Consider the following 24492-nt stretch of genomic DNA (forward strand, 5'->3'; position numbering starts at 1 on the left):
CCTGACGTTGGTGCACGCATCTTAAAAGGCATCATAATGAATGTGCGCTTTTGCTGGTGCTGTACTTCTTACACTGTGGCTTCCCTAAAGTGGCAAAACCAGCATTTTAAAATTTGGTGGAAGCCATTCATGCCAATCTGATAACTCTTGTTGTGACAGCAGCAGACAGTACGTATGCTCAGCAGGCAGGTTACTAGAATTTCTGGGTTGTATTAAATGCAGGTTCTCATTCTAAAAGATTTCTTGATGTGTATAATAGCTCAATCATTAAGGAGCTCTTTTTAAAAAGGCTTTAATTGCATTCTTGCTTTCAGAACACAGAGTTGTTCCTCTGCGACTGAACTTCCCCTGAAGTTTGTCATCTTTTAGAATGTGACTACAGAATTGGATGACTTTTCTTGTAACAGCAAGTTTCCTCACATCAGCTGACCTGTTGGGGGATTTTGCACTTTTGATAAGCACGTGAAGTCAGTTTCCATTCTATAAATGAAAGCTTAAATCACATTTAAAATGTTTGACCCGCTAGTTTTGACTGGCAAATGCAGTGATAGGCAAGCGAATATCTATATGCTTGCAAAATACGTGGTATGAGAAAGAAGAGATGGAAAGCAAACTTGGGAGGACTCGAGCGATTGTATCCCTTCACTACCGGCATTGCAAAGGTATTTAATTTCCTCTCAGATTCCTAAGATTGTTGGCATTCACATAGCTTGGCAAAAACATTGTGGTAGCCTGTTTTTAGGAAATGGGAAGAAGTACTTGAGGTTGGAATCCTTTGTGTTTAATGGGGTGAAAGATTTCAAGACAAGTGAACATCTGGATGATTGCAGGATAAAACTACAAAATGGATAAAACTACAAAACTACAAAATGTTATCAGACTTGAATAAAGCAGTTTGAATGTTGCTGAAGTAACTGGTAGTCTAGTTCATGTTATCTGATATAGGTATGAATTTGAAAGCTCATGCATGGTCTTTAAGATACTTCAACATTTCTGTTTATGTTAAGTGAGACATTCAGCTTCTGCTTAATAGACAGTAAGTTCAGACTTCATGATAGACCTCTGTTCATAGTGGGTGCGGACACAGCTTGCTTTCTGTGCTTGCATGCTCCCTCCCAACCCTCTAACCATTGTGCAACACACTGATGTTTGATGTTGCTTGGATTGAACACTGGGCTTTCTAAGAGGCTGACCCTTCACAAACCTACAAAGAAAAGAGATCCACTCTTGTAATTCAAAGTTAAAACCTTGTTTACTGAGCCAGGGTGTTGCTTAGTTTCCTTGTCCTTTGAGTTTGCTGCTTCTCTCTCATGAATACATTTCAGCTGTGTTTATGGTTTTTCAAGGAACAAAGACTGCTAGACTTTTGCTCTCAGTGCATCTACTGAATGACCATAGGGGTCAGGAATCTTGATGGTGCAATTGTAATTCCAAAATCTGAAGGAATTAGAGACCCTTTTTATTTTGATTGGCGGCTGGGACGCTGATGGCTTTTGTTAATCTACATTTTATGTTTTATTTTCATTTTCAAAAATGTATTGTGTTAGGGTAAAATAGCAATTTGAGGGCAAATAAATCCTGGTGATTGAGGGGTGAGCTGTATTAGTCTAATTCTGCTACTTACTGATATCCGCCTACTATAACAGGTTTGTGTCTATTAGAAGTATATATTACAAAATCTCTATTTTCCAGATCTATAAATTACACAAAATCTGAACGCAGGTATCTTCAGGTTTGATGTTAGTATTTTATTGTAGATCTCCTTTCATGGGCTTTCAGTGAAGAAATGATCAACAATAACCCAAAGAGCAGAAGGAATCAGGTGGTTCCTGTACACTTACAGATGTTGAACTATGTTCTAGCTCAATTCACTAATATCAGGACAGGCATGATGATGTATATTGGATATTTGCAATGGTGGAAAATGTGTGTTGGATATTTGAAATTCTGGGGACTTAACCAACTGAAGATGTTCCCAAATTAGGACCACTGCTTTAAAAACCTTACGTTGTGTTTCAATCCAAATACAGCTCTTCCTCTTTGGGGCTGAGTATGGTGGGGTGGGGGGAAATCCCAGTTCTGCACATTTGTAAGAGAAGCTGGCTATGAACAGTACGGATTGGCAGCTGCCTGTGACTCTAACAAGATACCGTCATCCTCAGTTCCTGAAGCAATTTTGCACTTAATCAGGTTTTGCCTTTATCTCCTTTTCATGAAGAAGGTAAAGCACACACAAATGTGGGTGGGGACACTTCTGTTTTTTAAAAAAAAATAAAGGCAGCCCACCTGGTGCATGGTGGATGGGCCAAAGCTGACACCTGAGCCAGCATCTTATTCATCTGTAGGTTCAAATTGTGAAGGAGGGAGGAATTCAGGCTTACTGCTGGCATGCTGAGAGCTGTTCTTTTTATGTTACATCTCGATCATCCCCCATATTTGGGTCCAAGAAAAAAATATCTCACTCAGAAAGGGTGACGAATATGTATTTTGGTCTCTTCTCTATTCTTTGTATTAAGGCAGTCTTACCAGATATTTTCATCTGCTTTTTTCATTCTTGCCCTTTGGCTTGTGACACACTGTGATTTGGGTTATATAAACTCCAGCGATACCATCCAAGGAGAAAAGGATGTGGACATTTTAAAAGGGAGAAAGAATGTGGAAAATCAAATTGATGCCTAATTCAAAATGTGTAGGAGATATCAGTCTTGTGATTTTATGCATTGCATCTGCAGTTTTATTTTGGGGTGTTCTCTGATACATTAACTCACCATACTTTGGTGTGTTGTGACAGTAGGCCCCTAAAACATTTGTGCTTACATCAAATAAATAAATTAATATCCTAACATAACAGCTGTTGTGTAGCCTCAGAAAGCTCTTTGAACTTCAGGAAATCCTTGTCTTAATTTTTGTGGTGTTCTGGCAGCAATTAAAATAATACTCCTGCTCCATAGCTCACTCTTGCAGATGGCTCACTTGGGTTTCCAAGAAGCTATTCCCCACTGCCAGGAGCTCAATCAGCTGTTACTTTGCCTCTTAGGGAAACACTTTGGTTGATTTACTGAAAAGCACTAGCCCTGATGTGGCACATTTCTGCAAAAGCAAAGGGGTTGCCAATTTGATCTGGCATGCTGCATTGTGAGGCATGTAACTAGATCTTTATTTGTGTAATTAAGCTCTTAAAGGATCATAGTAGTTCAGCCTAATGACTTCATAACAATTCAGAGTAAGCTTAGAGGTGGGAGATAGGGTGGAGTTTGGAGTGAAACAGAAATTCCACTCCAAGAGTATCCTATAATTTTTAAAAAGACGTGATTACTTCCCCCATCCCCCCATCCTAGCTAACAGTATTGGTGTGTTCACTCCCACAAGAAATGGAAGGGAAATGCAGAATTTGATGTGTGTGTGTTAAGTGCCGTCAAGTCGCTTCCGACTCATGGCGACCCTATGAATGAAAGTCCTCCAAAATGTCCTATCTTTGACAGCCTTGCTCAGATCTTGCAAATTGAAGGCTGTGGGTTCCTTTATTGAGTCAATCCATCTCTTGTTGGGTCTTCCTCTTTTCCTGCTGCCCTCAACTTTTCCTATCATGACAGTCTTTTCCAGTGACTCTTGTCGTCTCATGACGTGACCAAAATACGATAACAATCCCTTATGTAATATCTTCCATCTTGGGCAACAGTTAGGTGAGGGGTATATTCAGAGAGTGGTGCTGGAAATAAATGGGGTCTTTCTCTTGCATACAGAGAGAGACTGAAAAGTCTACAGTAGTTTGTTTTTTTAATTGAGAAAAAATAATTATAGGCTAAGTGAATTAATACAGTGAACTGTTTGGTGTCTCCTTGGCTTCTTAGCCAAGAAGAAAAGGTTGTTGTTTTTTCCCCATTTAAGGCCCAGAAGACCAGTATACTGATTACTTCTACTATTGGCAGTAAAAACTGCCTATTTTAGCATGGAAACATCCACCATGGGATTAAGCTGTTCCAAAACTAGGTCTCCCAGCCACCCAGCATACCTGCCCCAAAAGCTGCAAAAGTGATTTCCTCAGCAGGTACAAGTGCTATTATTAGAAAATGATGAGCTTGCTGTGCTCCCACCTTCCAAAAAAATGAACCAGTGAAAGGCAAATTAGACTAGAAAGCTATAGTGAGCAAAAAGCGTGTTGATGGTGGCATATAATGATACTATCTCTCCAGGTGTGTGTGTGTGATTCCCTCCTAACTAATGTATTTATTTTCTTATATGTCCAAGTGCATCCGTGATTACTGATGAATTACTTTACTGTTTCCTGCCACCTTATAGACCAGCTCTAGGTGGTGTCATAAACTTAGGAGCTGTTGCCAGATCTAAAATCGTCTCCTGAATTTTAATCACACTTGGTATAGAAGAAAGTCTGTCTACTATTGGTCTTGAAACATGGTTTCAATCTAGCCTAAGTTGAACTGCTTAATGTTTTTAAAAGAAAAAATGGAGGGTTTGGGGGGGGGTTGAGAATAAAGGTAAGGGAAAGAAGACTACATGGTATAAAACATCGAAAGTCCCATACACAATTTGGTATTAAATGTAGATTCTGGGCCTGAAAATGGTAATTATTGGTATGTGGAATATATGTTGTAGGTAGCACACATGATTCTATGCAGCTGTGTCCTGATCTGTTTGCGTGCTCACATCAGTTTTGGATAATGGAGCTATGAAATTATATTAGCACTTGGGAACTTTGAAAGAGCTAAATCTGCCTGCTCAGATCTGGAGTGATGACTGTGTGTTTACTTCTCTAATAGGCATCTTCCTTCACTGCTTGACTGCTGGCCCAAGGCAGTGGTGTGTTGCTTGAAGGTTAAAACAGCTCAGAAGGACGATTTAGTTCTATTTTCAGTGCATATTTCTGAGTTCAGTTAGTGAGACAAAGCTGGCTGATATCTGTAGGCTTTCTTCATTCATGGGTTCTTCGTCGTTTAGACGTGGTTTTTCATCCCTCTGTGTGTGTATTTTTCAAGTGGACCGTTTTAGAAATAAATACTCGAGAAACAGCCCTTTCGCCACAAATGAGACCGTTTGTATCAAGCTTTGTATCCAGATAATCCGCAGCCATAAACAAAGACAGAAGCCCCTTGAATGCTAAGTACAGCATTTGCTTATTTATATTGTTCGATATAAATTCAGTCTTGGAACTGGGCTGCTTTATAAACAGGCTGTGAGAGGCTGCAGCAAATTTCCAGCAGTAACAGGCAGTTCTAATTAACATTTTGAGTTTCCAGGGAGTCATGGAGGAAAATGCTTAATCATTTGGCAGGTTGGGGGGGGGTGGACGACAGTTATTGATGAAGCTGGAGTCATCCACCTTACTTAACACCTCAGCAGCCAAAAGTAGCGGGCATTGGGGCTTACTTGTGGGAACAGAGAAGGGCTGTCGGTTTCAAAATTTGATGGCCGGTTAGTGTAGCTTTCCAGTGGGTTAGAAATGTAAATGTATGTCCCCACAGGCTGTTGCAAGCATTGGGTGGTCTTAATGAAACATTTATCAGTCTAAAAAAGCACAGTATTAATGGCAGCCTTATCTAATGTGGGGGGGAAAATCTTTTGTCCAGGCAAAAGGAATTTGCTAGCACACTTTGCACAGAGACATCCTTTTAATGAGAAATTGGAACTGGCTTTCCTGTGACCTTTTCCAGTTGGGGGATGTGAGTCTGTTGGGTCTTCCAAAGGCAGAGCATTCTTAATTGGATGTGCTGCTTTTAATTGCAATGGTGCAGCTGGAATCCCTGCATCTAATTGAATAATCCCAAATCGGAGCCTTCTGAGAGCGCCCGTCATTACTTTGGGTTTTGCAATAGGAAGAGTCTGCAAAGGAATTCCCTCTTGAGGGAAGATGAGCTAACACCAGAGGATTCCAGCACTAGCCAGCCCTGCAGTCTTTAGATAGCGTTTCAGTACCCTTTTGGGCAATGCCTGCTTTGTTGGGAAGCAAGATACACCTCTTGATGCTGCAGACTGAAATATTTTTCAGCAGTAAAAACCTCATAAGTGGATTGCGCTGGATTCCCAGTTGCCTTTGTTATTACTAGATCATGCAGTGTCCAAAGTACAATCGTAGCTATTCTGTAGCCTATGGGCATAGATAACTATGGAGAGGTTTGGTAAGAGGCCAGAAGGGACATGTGAGAGGTGGTAGCAAGTTTAACCTTGACTGGCTTTTGCATAATATTGATCACCATATCCTGCCCTTCCTCTTAGCAGCTCAATGCAGCGTATATGAGGCGATTTCCAATTTTATCCTCAACAGCATTTCATGATATGCGAGTGAATGAAATTTACTGAAGGTCACCCAGTGAGCTTCATGTCTGAGAGAGAACTTGAACCAAATCTGGCTGTTGCTCTGTCTAACGCAATAGTGCTTATTTGCAAAAGATATTTTCCTGTTTTTCTTTGGGAAGCATAGTGCCAGGCAGCCACCCATCAAGGCTTAGAGAGTTAAGACCGGTGGGTTGGAGAGGTGGACACTGATCTGGAGAACCAGGTTCGATTCCCCACTCCTCCACTTGAGTGGCGGAGGCTAATCTGGTGAACCAGGTTGGTTTCTCCACTTCTACATGAGAAGCCAGCTGGGTGACCTTGGGCTAGTCACAGTTCTATTAAGAGCTCTCTCAGCCCCACCTACCTCACAGGGAGTCTGTTGTGGGGAGGGGAAGGGAAGGTGATTGTAAACTGGTTTGATTCTTCCTTAAGTGGTAGAGAAAGTCGGCATATAAAAGCCAACTCTTCTTCTTCTTAACTTTGACAATGTACCAGGGCTAACATTGTGGGTTGCAGGTAGGATCCCAGCTCCCACCGCTGAAGGCGAAGAGCAGTCCTTAATAGAGGGCATTCGGAGGCTGTACCAGGACCATGGATGCAGCATTGTGGAGGCTCACTGCTACTGAGCACATAGCAGAACCTGGTGTGGGTGCCAGTGACGACGTTACTTGCTGCACTGCGTTCTCCTATCCATTTAGCAGTTGTACTGCTGTGTAGTGCTGCAGTTGTGGCCTTGGCACCTCAGGGGCTGTCTCCTGACACCCTCAGTTAAAGGCCCTACATCCCCCACTCCCCCTTCACCACCAGCATTTAGTGAAAGGATCTGGAATCCTTCCTGCAACCCTCCATGCCAGCCAATGATGGCCAGCATTGTGTTTCTTCAAGCAACTAATAACTTTTCCTCTTATGCTAGTGATCTGTTTTAACAGAATATGTGTGTGGCTTTTTCCCTCCTGGTTTACAGAGATTCGAGCCCAGCTTATTGAGCAACTGAAGTGTCTCGATCAGCAATGTGAGCTTAGAGTGCAGCTGCTCCAGGATCTACAAGATTTCTTCCGCAAGAAGGCAGAGATTGAGATGGATTATTCCAGGAATTTAGAGAAGCTGGCTGAACGGTTTCTGGCAAAAACAAGGAGCACCAAAGACCAGCAGTTCAAGTAAAGTATTAACCAAGTTCTCCTTTAGGGAGGGAGAGGGGAGGTTAGTGGTAAAAATGGGAAGAACTGGGCTGCTAACCTGCAAATGCATCATATAATGTATGCCGTCACATTACTTGCTTCCCCCCCTTTTGTAGAGCTCCCCCCCCCATTGTTGGCTTTGGGGATGGGGTGTGGGTGGTGGTCGCAGATGCACCGAATCAGCATATGTGAGCTCTGTAATGGCTCAGCACTCATGGCATGGCTTATCTCTTGCTGATCTCCAAGATGGGAAAGTACACAGACTCTTGAGAAATCTGGCACGTTTATGTGGCCAGGCGTTGCTTCCTGCATTCCTTTTTGTACATTGAAATGGCTGACTTAGGAGTAGAGGAAGCTCCCATGCTGGTAAGGTGAGCTGCTCCAGGGCAGTGTTTCCAAGACCTGTGGGTCAGGACCCCAAAGTGGGTTGTGAAGCCTCTGAAACTGGGTCATGATCCATCCCTCTTGAATGGCCCTGCCCTTTCCATTGCTCTCTTTTGTATTTTGGAAACCTGACCGTGAAAACAGTATCTTCTGTGTCATACATGAGTTGGTATTTTTTCTTCCCTTCGTACGTATGTTGGTCAAGTAAAACGTCTCCTGATGGTTACTAGAGTGAGTTTCCCAGAACCTTAGGGGGATTAGAGGGAGTAATGGAGAAGGAAAAGGTAGTCAAAGGCTGGAATATAACCTCCATATGCAAAGGCTGTGTATGTCAGAATGCCACTTGCTAGGGGTTAATAGTGGAGGCAGCTGTGACTTTTGCATGATGTTTGTTGGTTTCTCAAAAACATGTGGTTAGCCACTGTAGAAAACGGAATGCTGAACTAGATGGGTGCCAAAGTCAAAATACTTTGGGCCAGCCCTGGATGAGTTACCATACCAAGTAAATTTGGACTTGTGAGTCATAGTACCAAAAAGGTTGGGAACATCTGCTGGAGGGTATACCATCTTTCTGATAGTTTATTCTAATCCAGGAGAAATCCAGGGGGAGTTGTTTAATACAGGGCTGATAGCATCCTATTTAAAGTTCCTTGATGAGCGGATTAATAAGGGGTTTGATTTGTGGAAGGCAGGGTTCTTCCTAAAGCTATTTACCTCTTACAATTTTGTCCTGCCCTTTCTGCAAGGAGCTTGTGGTGGTAAATGTGTTTTCCCCACCTTCAATCCCTCCCCCGCATAACAAGCCTGTGAGGTAGTTTATGCTAAGCCTGTGAAGTTGTTTATGCTAAGAGATAGTGGGCCAAATTCACCTGTGGTGAGCTTCGTGATAAAGCATGGATTAAACTTGTTGCTTAATGGAAGTAACTGCTGATCACGATGAGCTGTGGCTGATATAAATCTATAGAAAACCTTGGTTTCTGAAAAGGTTTTATACATAAATGCACAAGCAATGGCAGCGCATTACCCCAGATTAACTTTGGTTGTAAGCAGAGAGTTCCCTGATCTCTGATGAGATTCCGTTGGACAGATTTTGCATTCTGTCTCAGTTCCCTTCGCTGCAAAAGGAAAAAAGGAAATAAGCTGCTAGGAAAATTGATATAAATTATGGTTTCCATTGAAAAAAATGGATAACTATGCTGTGTAAATCACGCAAAGTGATTGTATCGCTTTACTCTGCTCTGGTTAGACTTCACCTAGAGTATTGTGTTTAGTTTTGGGCACTGCAATTTAAAAAGGATGTAGACAAGCTGGAATGGGTCCAGACAAGGGCTACAAAGATGGTGAGGGATCTGGAGACCAAGTCGGATGAGGAAAGGTTGAAGGAGCTGGGTATGTTTAGCCTGAAGAGGAGAAGACTGAGAGGGGATATGATAATCATCTTCAAATACTTGAAGGGCTTTCATATTTAGGATGGTGCCGAGTTGTTTTCTGTTGCCTCAGAAGGTCGGACCAGAACCAATGGGTTGAAATTAAATGAAAAGAGTTTCTTTTTAGACATGAGGAAGAATTTTCTAACAGAGCGGTTCCTCAGTGAAGCAGGCTTCCTCGGGAGGTGGTGGGCTCTCCTTCTCTGGAGGTTTTTAAGCAGAGGCTAGATGGCCATCTGTCAGCAATGCTGATTCTGTGACCTTAGGCACATCATGAGAGGGAATGGAGTAGGGGTCACTGGGGGTGTGTGGGGGTTGTAAATTTCCTGCATTGTTCAGGGGGTAGGACTAGATGACCCTGGTGGTCCCTTCCAACTGTATGATTCTGTTTGAGTGGAGGGTTTTCAGTATTGGATAGTCCAGTCTTCCAAACCCATATATTAACACCACAATCTGGGAGTTTGTGATCTATGCATGGCAGAGTCACTACATAAATATGGTACTTTGGCTTTAAACCAAAAGATATCTCATAGTTCATATGTGATCATGACTGATTCTTATTTTAAAATATTAGTTACATTTATTTCTGTGTTTCTTTTTTGTGCTTGAAAGTAGAAATTGCCCCCAAATGACAAAAATGACAACGTGAGCCAAACATATTGGTCATATCTGCCTTTTTAAGTGCCTCGATGGGGCATCTTTCATATTAGAGCTAGTGCACTGAGGATGATCTGTTTTCCCCTTATCCCATAACTCCCTGATCCTAGTGAGTTATGTGCTTAATTTTAAGCTGGGTATTATTGGAACAATGGCCTTTCTAATATTTGTCCTTCTGTTCCTTCTAGGCAGGAATTTATTTGCTTCCTAGACTTTGGCAGGGAGTGGGTATAAGATGCTTTTTGTAAATATATGAAGAGGACTTTTCAACAGAGAATCAGGAGTACCTAATTATCTAGATGGCTGTTCCAAGGCTTTAGATTTCTTAAATTTTGCTGATTATTTTGCCTTTCATTTTAAAATGTTTCCAGACCTCAGATTTTCAGAATTTGAAAGTGTGATGGCAGAAATTGCTGGAAGAACAGAAACAAGTAGACAGTTAAGAACGCCCCAACTGATACTGATTTGTGTGTGTTTTTGGAGTATCCCTAGTGAGCGTTTTCCCTCCTCAAGGACTGTTACAAATTTCTAACAGTTATCTACACCATTTCAATGGAACACTGTGGCAGAATATAAGGTATCTGTAGACCACCTATAGTTTTGGCATCTCTTGGGCTCATGGGAATGCTAGGCAAATAATGTGTAAATCAGCTATAGCTTTCTGGAGAAAGACTCAGTGTGACCTTCATATGGACACTGGAGTAGAGAAAAGGTCGCTCTTTTGGAGACTGAGCTTTTTGTCTGTGATGTGTTACAAACAAAAACCCTCTTCCTAACTTTCTGGAGGAACTGTTATCTCACCAATGTGTGAAGCTTGTCAGCTGGGGTGGCAACCTGATGTAAAATCAGCTTTGGGATGCAAAAAAACTTTGGCTCCAGACTAATAAGCCTTACCTCTGGAGATGGAATCCTTCTGGAGATGCCTCCAGCCCATATTCAGTTTGTTTAATTTTCAGCTTTTGTGGGATTAAAGTCGATTTGTTTTTATTAGATAATTTTAATCTCTCTGTTTGGGAATATGGTCTGGCTGTGGTAGAAGAAGCAACCTTTCTTTCTGCTAGAAAGCCTTCCTCCGAAAGCCATTAACTTTTCACCCGTTGGCTTCCTTTTTATACCATTTTGATGTGGTTCACCTCTTGTTCTCTCCCGCACTGATACTTAATGCAAACATCCTCATTAAAACATACACTGCACTATGTCACCGCTAAAGCTTGACCCCTAAGCATAGCTAATAAAGAAAGCTGCAAGTGTCCTTCCCATATTTATAGAACAGTAATTGAATCTTGAACATCTTTTTGTCTACTCTTTTCCACCAGCAATGAAATGTTAACAGAGAGAGACGCCCTTAGATCTGCATCCTGGTGTCCTTGTGCCATTAAAGACAAATGACATTACTGGGTGGTTATTAATTTAGAATGTAAAACTTTTAGATTTTTCCCAATGCTTCATGCAAGGTAAATGCCTATTAAATTGTGTCATATCTCCCCAGTGGAAATGCTTTCACATTAGTGCTGTACCATAGAGTAGTACGTAGCTGCTCCTGCTCTCTTCTTTTTGTTGGATGATTTTGTTGAACGTTTGATATGGAAGCTGTCAATATGGCCCGGCAGATCTTAATTGATGTGTAGTATGTGTTGCTCAGATGTGCTGAGCGAACCGTTACAGCCAATCACCATTTCTGTTTGTGAATGCAATTTTTGTTGTGTTGATATTTTTCATACAAGCATAACCAAAGGCTTGCCAAGATTTATTTAGATACAAGGGGGGATATTACCTCTCTATTTCTAATTTGTAAAGCCTATGAGATGGTGGGAATTCTTGTCTCTTTCCTGTATTTGTTTCCCTTTGTGGTGACATTTGTCACAGGGAATACATCTCTTAATCATTTTGGAAACTTTGTCTGCTGGTTGAAAACCAGAGTTCATAGTCTTTTAATAGGTTTGTTTTTCACTCGTTTCTTGTTTTGCACTTTCTAGAGGATACTCCCACTGAATATTTTTCTGTTGATGTGGGTGGCTTTTAAATAATTTTTATAGCTCTGTGAGCGGTTTGTCTGGTTAGTGACACTTGATGATAACACCTTGCTACATAGGCAAAGATAATATCCTGTGAATATGTAATCATGAAGGCTTGGTATTGTGACTGACTGACTGATCCCGCGCACAAAAAGCAGAGGTCAGTTCAAGGGGACACTGAAAATTCTGTAGCGGACCTAAAGCAGATCTTGGAAAATGTCTGTGACAAAAATCTGACCAAGTCCCACAGTATCTTTTGAACCTTAAGTATCAGGAGTTCCCTAACATGTGAAATTGTGCCACCTTAACAAAATATCCTTATCCTAGAAATCTCAGCGAGTGTACTATCCTGTTGCTATTTTCATTTCTTGCACTGTTTGAGTTAAGTGAAGTTGGAATAGCAGCATATTACCATCATTATCATGTACCAGTCCAATGCTGATGTATGGGTAGAGAACTTGTGGATGGGAGAAGTGGGTGGTGATTCTTAACCCTTCACCTATCGGCCATTTTTCTGCTCATCCTGGCTGTGAGAGAAAGATAAGATAGGATAAGAGTTAGGCACCCCTTCTGCTTACTAACTCTCCTCTCCTGCCCTCCTTGGGTAATATGGCCTTCAAATGATGGTTTGGGAATGGGCACCTCAAGCAAAAGTGGTGTGGGGAAGCTAGATGAAGCAGAGAATGGGAGCTTGGTGAACATATTCCATAAAGTATCTAGGGTGGCTGAGGCTGGATATGCCAACACCTATTCTCAACACCTTGCCAACACCTATTCTCAAATCTGTCATTTTTAACAGAATATCAGCCTTTAAAATATGTATGTGTGTAAATTTGGATCCTGTCTTTGTATTGTCATAATGGCTATAATATTCAGTGACTATGAGGCAGAGGGAAAGGGACATCAAAAGGTTGATGATATTGAAGGCTGAGGCTAAATGTTCCTATGGAAAGATCAAATTTGTAGGATGAGAAGTCCATGCCTTGTCCTTAGCTGCAAGCCATATTTGGGTCAGATTATAGTTTGCTATCATATTTATCAAATTAATTATTTCTTCAAACTGCAGATATTGCATCTGGATTTCCAGAATAGCCTAGCTTTAAACGATTACATTACGCATCTAGTTAGATCAGTTGAACTGTATTACTTGACTGAGACTACATATGATTGGGTCACTGTGGGTTGTTGGCTGCGATGTTCTTGTGTCCCTGATTCTTTGCTGTAATAGCTAAAGCATGTGGTCTCCCAGGAGTTGTAATCATTTAGGAGGAAATATGAATCATGCCATGTTCTTTTTCGTGGCCTCTGTGCAGAGAAGCACTGGGGTTGTTTCTGCACAGAGAACAATTTCAAAAGCTGGAGCTGGTGCTCTTATCCCTCTGCTCCAGGAGAAAGGTTTCTTCCTGCCCTGGTGGTGATTGTGGAGCAAGCCCCTCCCTGCTGAGGTCTCTTTTGGTCCCCCAAGAGTGGCACAATCTACATTGAGCTCTGTCTGAAAGTCCTTTTTCTGTAGTTGGGAAGCATTTCCTTCTCTCATGCGCTGAGTGTGCCGTCTGGTCTTTAACACAGCATCTTTGCATCTTCTCATCTTCTGTGGAATCCTGGAAGATTCTTCATCTTAAAAAGACAATGGGATCTGAATGCTTTCTAGGGACGCAAGAAAAGCTTTCTGTTGATTGCACTGGCTCTGCTGAGAATGGATGGCTGAGGGTTAGGTTTTAAGTCTCCTGTCCTGCTCCTTCTTGGATTGTTGGTGATTTTGAAATGTTTAGTATCACTATTCTCTCATTCTAAGACAAGCCCATCACCCCTGGTCCATACTTTACTGTCAGCTGTTTGTGACCTTGGTCGCCTGTCACCATGAGTTAGCCTTCAAAAGTCCTTGTAACCCCTAAACTGTTGTAAAACAGCAGGGAGTCATTCAAAGTCCATGATGTCAGTGGCACACTTGTGTGGTTTCATTTACCAAAAGTTACTCAGGAACATAGAATTCCCTAAGCTACCAAGCTGCTAGGTCCAAGAACACCCACAACGGTGTCAATGGCAGTTAGATAAACCATGACTGCCCCACTTCCACAGGTACCCTGGGACCTCAAAGTAGCCCATATCAGCCACTTATGACTATAGAACACTTATGGCCCATGAACGTGTGCTGGTGTTAAATAATAAAGAATTGCAGGAAGCAAATGCCATCTGCAGCTGTGGCCAAGCTACAATTCCTAATGTAGTATCCAAACATTATTGTTAAAATGAAAAATAGTCCCTTACAATGGACTTTTGCATCGTGTACTTGGGCACTATAGAAAAATATATGTGAAAAAGTATAGTGAAAACTTGGTCCCAAAAAACGTTATGGGACTGATGTGCTCATAGTTCAACCTTAAGGCAAGTACAACTTTAAGGACTAATAAAAGTGATTTCCAGCATAAACTTATGTGAAAAGAGCAACCAAAATGATTAAGGGACTAGAGCAACTGTCCTATGGGGAGAGGTTAGGACGCTTAGGGCTGTTTAGCTTGGAAAGAAGGCGGCTAAGGAGAGACATGATAGAGGTCTATAAAATTATGCATATTTTGGAGAGGGTGGACAGGGAGAAGTTTTTCTCCCTCTCCCATAATACTAGAACATGGGGTCATCTGCTAAAGCTGGAGAGCGAAAGATTCAAAACAGATAAAAGGAAATATTTTTCACACAATGCATAGTTAAATTATGGAACTCCCTGCCCCAGGATGTGGTGATGTCTGCCAGCATGAAGGCCTTTAAGAGGGGAGTGGACATATTCATGGAGGAGAGGGGTATTCATGGCTATTAGTTAGAATGGATACTGGTCATGCTGCATACCTATTCTCTCTAGTATCAGAGGAGCATGCCTATTATTTTGGGTGCGGTGGAACACAGGCAGGATGGTGCTGCTGCACTCGTCTTGTTTGGGGGCTTCCTAGAGGCACCTGGTTGGCCACTGTGTGAACAGACTGCTGGACTTGATGGGCCTTGGTCTGATCCAGCAGGGCCTTTCTTATGTTCTTATGTGAGTTAGAACTTACTTCATCAGATGCATGAAGTGTATATCCATAGCAGATGTATTTATCCTTAGTTACGAGCAACAGAAAGGCGGGAAGGTAGGGAGATATTAGCAAGAGAGACCACTTTGAAGCAATAACCAATCAAAGAGAAATAAGTTAATTCAGAGTAAGTGAGGATCACTCGCAACTCCTGATAAATGGGCAGAGCAGGATTAACATCAAATCAAGGAAAGTTTAGCATGAAATTTATTATTGTTATTTATTTAAAACATTTATTGCAGTCTTTCTTCCTTATGGAGCTTTATTTATAAATAAAATAGAGTACATAAAAGTACACAAAACCAAAATTCAAAATACGAAAAGTTCAGGACCACTTTGATCAAATGCAGTAGTAAATATAATGAAACTCGATCAACAGAACTAATTAACATCTTTAAAGGATGGGCCTTGTGGAGCTATTAGCTGTAACTCAGGAAGCTCAACACATTGTTCAAACCTGTGGGAGAGATAGTGTTGACATTCTTATTTAATCCTAGCCAATGTGTATGTGCCCAGTGACTCTCTTAAAAGAAATGTTATAAAGAAGGACAGCTGAAATTTTGTATTGGGCAGTGTGGGAACATCAGTAAAAATTTCTTTCAACTCCCCCAAACTCTTGAGTGGATGCAAGACAAAGATGGTTGTTTACATTGTAAGAGCTTTTCTGCTTGGGAAGCATCCAGCAGTATATTTTGGCAGTAAATTGTTTGGCATGTGGGATGATCTTGTGCTGATGATGATCCTATTGGCAAGTATACCATATGTGCTACCTCTGGAATGCAGTCGTATGGGGTGCTCACATGTGCCAAAGGGGAGTGATATGTAGATTCTGTGGTCAGATGCACATTGCATCCATGTCTGGCTTCCTGTGGAGATACATTCTAGCCACCATCACCCCAAGCCAGGACGGGTGGGTATTTTATATTCCCTCCAACTACGCAATTTTTAATCTGTAATTCCCAACTCTCATCTCCCTCTTTTTTTGTTCGTAATTTGTGGTGGCAAGTTTATATATATGGATTTATATCCCGCCCTCTATCCTGGCCAAAGTCTGGCTCAGGGCGGCTGACAACAATAATATATAATAAAACATAATACAAAACATTCTGTTCCATACAATATTAATTAAAGACCAGCAATTGCAAGCAAAAATCAAAATAAAATGGCGCTCAGTTTTGACACACAGGGCCCTGGCCAACCCGAAAAGAGCAGTCAGGCTCCCCCACTTGAATGGTAAAGAAAAAGGGGGGAGAGGTAGGGAGGCCATCTCTGATGGAAACCGTTGCTGCCCTCAACCAACAATATACATTTTCTTGCAAGATTAATTTGTTTAAATAATTATTTATTATACCCTTTTCTTCCTTCAAATAGCTTATGAAAGCTTGGATATGGTTCTCAGGTACTTTCCCATCCAGCCTAAACTCAGCAGAACGGCAGCTTAAATCCTGAGACCACCCTGTGGTGTATAAGGGTATTATCGTCTGGCTGGGGTCACTGTTCTGGTTCCTTTTGCCAAGCACTTTCTCTCGTGGGCTGGCAGCAGCTCTTATTCTAAGCCTTTCTATCTGATGTCCACCTTAAAGTTGAGTAGTTAAAGGATAATGAGGAAATTGAAATTGTTCAAGACTTTCTATTCCTTGGCTCCGTCATCAGCCAAAAGGGACACTGCAGCCAAGAAATCAGAAGGAGATTGAGACTGGGAAGGGCAGCCATGAAGGAGCTAGAAAAGATCGTTAAATGTGAGGATGTGTCACTGGCAACCAAGATCAAGTTAATTCATGCCATCGTATTCTCTATTATTATGTATGGGTGTGAAAGCTGGACAATGAAGAAAGCTGGTAGGAAGAAAGTAGATTCCTTTGAGATGTGGTGTTGGAAGTGAGTGTTACGGATACCGTGGGCTGCCAAAAAAAAAAAAATTAGTGGGTTCTAGATCAAATCAAGCCTGAACTGATTGTAGAAGAGAAAATGACTAAACTGAGGCTGTCATACTTTGGTCACATTATGAGAAGACGAGAGTCACTGGAAAAGACAGTCATGCTAGGAAAAATAGAAGGCAGCAGGAGAAGAGGAAGACCCAAGAAGAGATGGATTGACTCTATAAAGGAAGCCACGGCCCTCAGTTTGCAAAATCTGAGCAAGGCTGTTAAGGACATGACGTTTTGGAGGACATTGATTCATAGGGTCACCATGAGTCGGAAGTGACTTGACAGCACTTAATACACACAGACCTGCGAGGAACTGAACCTGAGACCTTCTAGGTGCCAAGCCACATTTTTATGAAACAGGCAAACCAATGTAACACTATGACCTGTTTAAGACAGTTATAAAATGGCTTTAGAAATCCAAAATAATCTTCAGAAATAAGGCGCTAACCAGTGGTTGTCAACAGTAGAATAGCGAGGACATCCCAGTGTGAGATTCAGGCAACTTTTTGGCTGCCTGCATGCTGAAGAAAGAGGATGCCGAACAAGTTTGGCAGCCTTCAGACTGAGCACTTGTAAACAATAGATGTTCATAACCAGAGCCTTTTTTTTTTTTGAAGGGGTGGCAAGGAAAAAACCAGAATATTGTCACCACTTGAAAGTCTTAAAATGTATTGTCAGCATTGTAGAAGGACATTCAAGTGTTTGAATAAATAAATCTTGTGTAAAACTGTGTTAAGCTTTTAAAATCCTATCATATTCTGGGCATTTTCCCAAGTGATGCTAAGAGTGCCTTGTACTATTGAGTGTACACTTGTGTGTGTTAACATGGAATAGAAAAGCCAAGGAAAGCTACTTAAAAACTAAAATTATTTTCTACCCAGTTTAGATTGCAGAAACAGGAAATGAAATGTTTGATTTTTCTCGTTAGTGAGAAAAGTTAATAAATACTGAGATTAATTGTGCGTTACTGTTAAAAGGTGGTTAAATATAATGCTGTTTTGCGGGAAATATAAAAAGATTTACTTGTTTTGAATAGAACATTCTAGTGTACTGAGGACTGCACTCTTGGTTGAGATCCTAGTGTGATCCTGTGCCGGCGCCTATGCCACTTGCACTATCCAAACTGACATGGATGCTTGCCCAGGGCAAGCGATGTGGCAGCGCAAGCCTCGTGTGCCGGCGCTACTTCCCCAGCAGCATTTTTCGGGCATGAGTGCTCGCACTGGCATCCAGGGGGTGTTCCTGGGGCTTTTAGGCAGCTTCCAAAGCCATTTCACCTTGGGAACACACCATTTTTCAGGCGACGAGTTACACCTGCAAAATAGCTGACATAGCCCTGTGAAACTCAACGGGGGAGTTTCACATGGATTTTGAAAAAGTGGAGAGTTTTTTATTTTATTGATGGCCTAGAAAGCCTCCCAGGAGGTCAGGAGGTGGCCCGGCTGCACCATTCTGGCCATCAACTAATTACCCCCTAGAAACAGCTGTTTTAGACAGCTGGATAGCACATTCTGGTTGATGCCAGCCTGCAGGCCCAGTGATGTTTTTAGCTTGGCTCTGCTTCTTTTCTTGCAATGGCAATTGGGACTGGGGAAGGTGCCAAATAAACACTAGCCTCACCCATCTGCCCCAGTTTGCTGCTATCTCTGGCATTAGGCCAATTCTGGTCCTAGGCGGAGAATTTCATTCTTAAATTCTTTTTGACTAGCTAATAGCTGGAGCAATAATACCTAGCTGAAATAATGAACGGAGCAGATCTTTGATATACTTCAAGGGATCCCTTTGAGTCCTACACCTTTGATGCTTCCTGTCTCCTCCTTGAGTGGTCCTAAATCTAAATCTGAACATTCACCCTTTTGTACAGCTGCTCAGTTTGCTTAATACCGTAGTTGCTTGTAGATGTACTGAAATCCCCCTGTATTTTGAAGCAGAAGTGGTATTTCAGCTTTGTTCCTCATGACATGCTGTAAGAGATATTTGCCCTCTAGTTATGACTGAATCAGTTTTTGCATGTGCGTGGTTATTGTGAGCTCGTTTTTAATTTTTTTTTGTTTAAGCAAAACCATTGTTACCTCCACCCCTGCTTTCCCCCAGTACATCCTGTTTTTCCTGTCCATCTCTCTTAAACTGTGATCTCTTTACTGCAGGGAGATGCCTTATCTCTGCAAGTATTTTCCACTGCAGAGCTGCCTGTGTTGAATAACCATGTTGAATAACCATCTTGTTTTTTTAACTTATTTCGGATGTTTATGCCTAATGTAACTGGACTAAGAAAGAGTTTAGGAGAGAGCCCCAGTGGTTGACAGCAAATCCCAGTTAAGTTGTAAGTCTTGTGCCCTGGTTAGATGAGCTGAGTTTAGGGCAGGGCAACAGCAGCACAGATCAAGGTGACAGTCCCAGACAGAAGTAGAATCATGTTGTGTTTGATTTATTTTTTGTCCTTCTCTTTTTAATGTAACTGCATGCAGTGTGTCAACATGCAAACTGGCGCCATCAGACACCAGCAGTTTTACTTGCCGTATTTCTGTGGGCCCTTGGTATTTCTAATATGCATCGCCTTGGAATAGCTTTGGGATTTGTGGAACAGGACTTTGGACAGCTGAGAGTTCTCTTTAACAGTTCAGTCCCCATGCTTTATTTAAACTGGGAAAAGGCCGTTTTCAAGCTGTCGTAACGTTCAGGTTCTTTGGGGAGGAGAGCTGTCTCTGTTTTGGGGGAGAGGTTCAGAATCTTGTGATCATGTCAGAATTTCAAAGCTAAGTAGTATGAGTTGATATAGGACTTGAGTAAGCAATCTTAAAAAAATAAATAGAGGCTGGTGCACATGAAGCTGCCTAATACAGAGCCCCAGAGCATTGGTCAGTAATCAAGGTCAGTATTACCTACTTTGGCTGGCAGGGGCTCACCAGGGTCTTAGGTTTTCACATCACCTACTACTCAATCCTTTTAATAGAGATACCAGGGACTGAATGTGAGACCTTCTGCAAGTAATGCTGATGCTCCATCATTGAGCCATGGTCATTCCCTCCCCCACAAAAATACTTTTGTGGATTCCAATATTGTCTCTTGCTTGCAGTTTGGCACTCTTAGATATTGGTGGTGGCATGACTTGGGTGCTGTTAATCGTTTGGCTTTTATCATATTTGTTCTTGATTATTCATTAATTCAGTAATGAGATACGGGAAGATGGCTTACTAGCAGAGGTGGGATGAGAAAGCAGGGTCTTTCAACATTACTGAGAAGAGCACATGTGTAAGTGAAGTATGCAATTCTAGCAGGATTGGGAATGGTGGGGAAATTCCCAGCCATGCGCTAAGTAGACGGAAACTGGTTCAAAACATATAAAGAGAACTCTAAAGGTAAAGGTAGTCTCCTGTGCAAGCACCAGGTCATTACTGACCCATGGGGTGATGTCACATCCTGACGTTCACTAGGCAGACTGTGTTTATGGGGTGGTTTGCCATTGCCTTCCCCAGTCATCTACACTTTACCCCCAGCAAGCTGGGTACTCATTTTACCGACCTCGGAAGGATGGAAGGCTGAGTCAACCTCAAGCTGGCTACCTGAAACAGACTTCTGTCAGGATCGAACTCAGATCTTGAGCAGAGCTTGGACTGCAGTACTGCAGTTTACCACTCTGCGCCACGGGGCTTTAGCCTCAGTAAAATGGATGATGTTGGGTCACTAATAGGTAGGTGGGAGCATTAGTAAATGGTCTTTTTAAAATAAAGAAATCTCGCCTCAGCTACTTTCCATGATGGCAAACTGCTTCAGAGGAAGCTCCCCATGAATGAATTCTTATCCTTGTTTCCCTACTTCACGTATTATTTAACTCAGAGAAGTTAGGGCCATTTTTGAGAAAATCTTGCGGCAGTTTTTATTTCTGGGCAGATATCATCAGTGGAGAAGGGTGTTGTCATTTTCCACATGGATAAGTGACAGTGTTCCTTATACTTGGTGCACTGTTCCCTTCCCTATACTCATGGGGTTTGGAAACGTTTGTGATGGTGTTTTTGTGTGCATACTCCATAAGCTGCTCCTGAGATGACAGCTATTGAGAAGGCACGTGTAACATGAAAGTGTTTTATACCAAGTAGATCAGTGGTCCTTTCCAGTTAATTAAATGGGACTTGCTTCATGGAAAATGTGTATAGAATTTAACTTAATGTCCTTGACTCAAAGGAGCGATAGCGTTTCCAGTTTTGCCTGCTTACCTGTAGTTGTTTGTGTTGTGAATCTTTGGAGTACTATTTATGAATGAGCAAAATTAACATAGTGATTATATTAATAGGTTGCATTTACAGAACATCTGGTACTGAGGCAGTGTTAACAGTGTTTGTGCCAACAGTTTGTTTCATTAGATCATCAAATAAAGTTCAAGTCCCTTAAGGCTATGAGGTAAGATGTCCTGAAAACTCCCACTGCGAATGAGAGGGCAAGTGTTGCGTGAATTCCTAGAGATCTTTAAAAAAAAAAAAAAAACTTCTATTTTGTTGACCAGATGAGAGTTAGATTGTGTCTCTTTGCTTTGTGAAACTTGAGTCTACCTTCTGCCATCCATATTCTTGGTTGAGTTGGAACTTATTCTTCTATATCAGGAAGGGCTATGCATTAGGTAAAAACCAAACCGAAAAAAGGCCAGTTCGGTAAATTTCTGGTTCAGGTTTACTGAGTCTGCAAAATCCGGGAGATGAACAAAGCCAATTTGCCGTTCCTGAATAAGCCTGATAAAAATCCAGCCTTTTCAGGTATGGCTTTTTGTGGCTCCTGGGGGGGGGGCATTTTTGCAGGCAGAGGTCCCAAATTTTCAGGGTAGCTAGAAGGGACTCTCCTTGCAAGAACCCCCAAGTTTGGTAAAGATTGGGTCAAGGGGTCCAGAGTTATGGGGTCTAGAAGGGGTCACCCCATCCTCCTCCATTGAAAAGCATTGGCAAAGTGGCTGTAGTCAGATTCTTTAGTGCGATCTTTGCTATGTATCTCAGTGGAGGAGCAGGGATTTAAACGGCAATAGTCGCCCCTCCTCCATAGAGATGCAATGTATCTCTTGGATGATACAATGTATCCGGATACAATGTATCTCTGTGGAGAAGTGGAAAGTGGAGGAGTGGAATGCCCCATAGGCTTTATTGGACCCGGATTTTTCGGGAAACCCGGAAAAAAGCCGAATTCCCATATTTACCAGTATGAGAAATTTGGCTTTTCGGGTATCCTGAAAAAAAAATCACCACCAATAAACCCAAACCTGAATTTTAAGGATTTTTTTTTTTTGCACATCCCTAATATCAGGCTGTATTTTGACGGCATGTTGTTTTAAGTCTAATAAATTGTGATGCTAAAGCTTGTATTTCAAAAAGACCTTATCCAAGAATGCAGTGGAATTATGCAGCCGCTTCTTGTATGCTTTAAAAGGAAAGGCTTGCTATCCTAGGAAGATGAATTAAGCTCTTTTGGTACGTAAAGTGTTATGCCGTCTCTTAACTCTTATTACAGTAATTAACTTGCCAACCAACTTTTAATAAAGCGTAAGGACAAAATATGACTGCTCAGTTCATGTTGCTTAGTCTTCAGTCAGCGGTGACCAGGCAAGTACTTCAGGAAAGGGGAGAAACATGGCAGATGGGGCTGTGGCTCTGTTGCAGAGCATCTGCTTTGCATGCAGAAGACCCCAGGTTAAACCCCATGCACCTCCAGTTAAAAGTATCAGGTAGCAGGTGATGTGAAATACTGACACGTGAGACCTTGGAGAGCTGTCATCCATCATTTCTGTAGGTCTAAATGGTCAGATGTCTGCACATGCAGGTTGGATTTCAGACCGTTGTGCGTATTTTATGTATTATATTTGGATTCTGTCCTTTCTACAAGTAGCTCAGGGAAGCATATATTCTCTGATCATATAGTATCCCATTTTATTCTGAGCAGCCTTGTGTGGTAGAGTAGGCTGGGAGATAGTGACTTTCCTAAGGCTTCCCAATTTGCTTCAAGGTTCAAGGGAAATTTGAATCCAGGCCACCAAGATATAGCCGCTATGTCACACTGCCTTTAGAAATAACAAGTGGGGACCTGCAAGAAACTTGTGTGAGCAGCTATCCTGTTCTCCCAACCTCTGCTTCCTCCCTTATCCCCATATTTCTCTCAGTCTCTCACTCTTTCTCCCTCCTGTCCAAAATCTCCTGGTGAGCTTCCAAAGCAAGATGGGGATTTGAACCTGAGTATTGCAGACCCTGCTCTGAAGCTCCATACTGGCTTTCATAGGGTGGCTCCTGTTGAACAGTAGCAAGCAGCCAGGTCTCATTGAGTCATGCAAGTCAGGTGGTATCAAGTCATGTAGAAGTTGCTGCCAGGCCTAGGGTTGTCAACCTCCAGGTGGGATCTGGAGATCTGTCAGAATTACAACTGAACTCCAGACTACAGGTATTAATTCCCTTGGAGAAAATGGCTGCTTTGGAGGGTGGATTCTACGGCATTGTGCCCTGCTCTTCCCTCCCCAAACCCTGACATCAGACTTCACCCCCAAATCTCCAGGAATTTCTAACCTGGTTCTGGCAGCCCTTGTCAGTCCTGGCCCCAGTGAGTCCTCCCTTAAAGGCCACAATAGGCCGGGAAAGGGCCCTGTCCCTACCACCTTTATTTACAGAAACTGAAGCCTGGAATCTGTGGTCACCTAGCAACAGCCACTGAGGAAATCTGTTGCTTAAAGCTACAGGCGCTCCTTTGATCATTTTCAGCTTTTTAAAACTCCCCAATAGATTTTTGTTAGAGTTCAGATTTTTCTGCAAACCTTGGGCCCTTTTCAGGTTTGTAGAAAGATCTGTATTCCCTGGTCATAGTTCCATTCACCAGATTTAAGTATCCAAACATCTGCTGACTTTACTATTAGAAAATAAGATGATAGCCTACTCCTTTCCCCTCTGTATTTATGTGTAACATTTTAAAAATTGCTAGTACTTTCATTGTATTTGAGAATCAACTCCAGAGGTTAATTTTGTTGGTGTTTGAGGAAGTACTTCCTTCTGTTTTGCCTTTCATCTTGTTGCCTGATAGAAGTGGCTGCTGGAAGTGACTTACACAGAAGCAGCAGGTGCAATCTATAGCCATTATCGACTCCTCTCTAGTTTCTGAAATCACTCATTTTTCATCCAAGAGATGCCATTCAAAGGTTTGTAGGCAGTAGTAAAAATGCAATTAGTTTTGAAGGTCCTTTAATGCTAGTCTACCCTATTCCTGAGATTGGCAGACCTGCGCAGTCCAGTATTGTCGGCCAACTGCCAATTATTTGATAGCTTTGAAATATTCTAAAATTATTCCATGACCCTAAGAATTGCACAGTGAAGGTGGCAGCCTGCCTCCTTTCTTTATCATATTATGGCATAATTTGCAGCAGCCGGAATTCGGAAGAGGAAGGGAGAGATGCTGAAGGCTAACTTGATGATGCAGACGTAGGTGGAGAATGGCATTGTACTTCTGCGTGAGGGCAGAGTCTCATTTAAGATAATATTATTTAAGGAGAGCATTTCTTTACAGTGGGGCAGGAGGGAACTGTGCTGTGCTAG

General features: G+C 42.0%; 1 protein-coding gene across 4 annotated transcripts in view; it reads left to right on the top strand.

Moving 5' to 3' along the window:
- The window catches only part of SRGAP2 (SLIT-ROBO Rho GTPase activating protein 2), a 218188-nt gene that overhangs the window by 66702 nt on the left and 126994 nt on the right, over positions 1 to 24492 (top strand). For all 4 annotated transcript variants that reach the window (XM_056844376.1, XM_056844377.1, XM_056844378.1 and 1 more), the window contains exon 2: positions 7256 to 7448. In XM_056844376.1, coding sequence (XP_056700354.1) covers positions 7256 to 7448 — 193 coding nt within the window. The remainder of the gene's footprint in view (positions 1 to 7255; positions 7449 to 24492) is intronic.

Source organism: Euleptes europaea, chromosome 2 (assembly GCF_029931775.1).
Source record: "Euleptes europaea isolate rEulEur1 chromosome 2, rEulEur1.hap1, whole genome shotgun sequence".
Taxonomy (NCBI): domain Eukaryota; kingdom Metazoa; phylum Chordata; class Lepidosauria; order Squamata; family Sphaerodactylidae; genus Euleptes; species Euleptes europaea.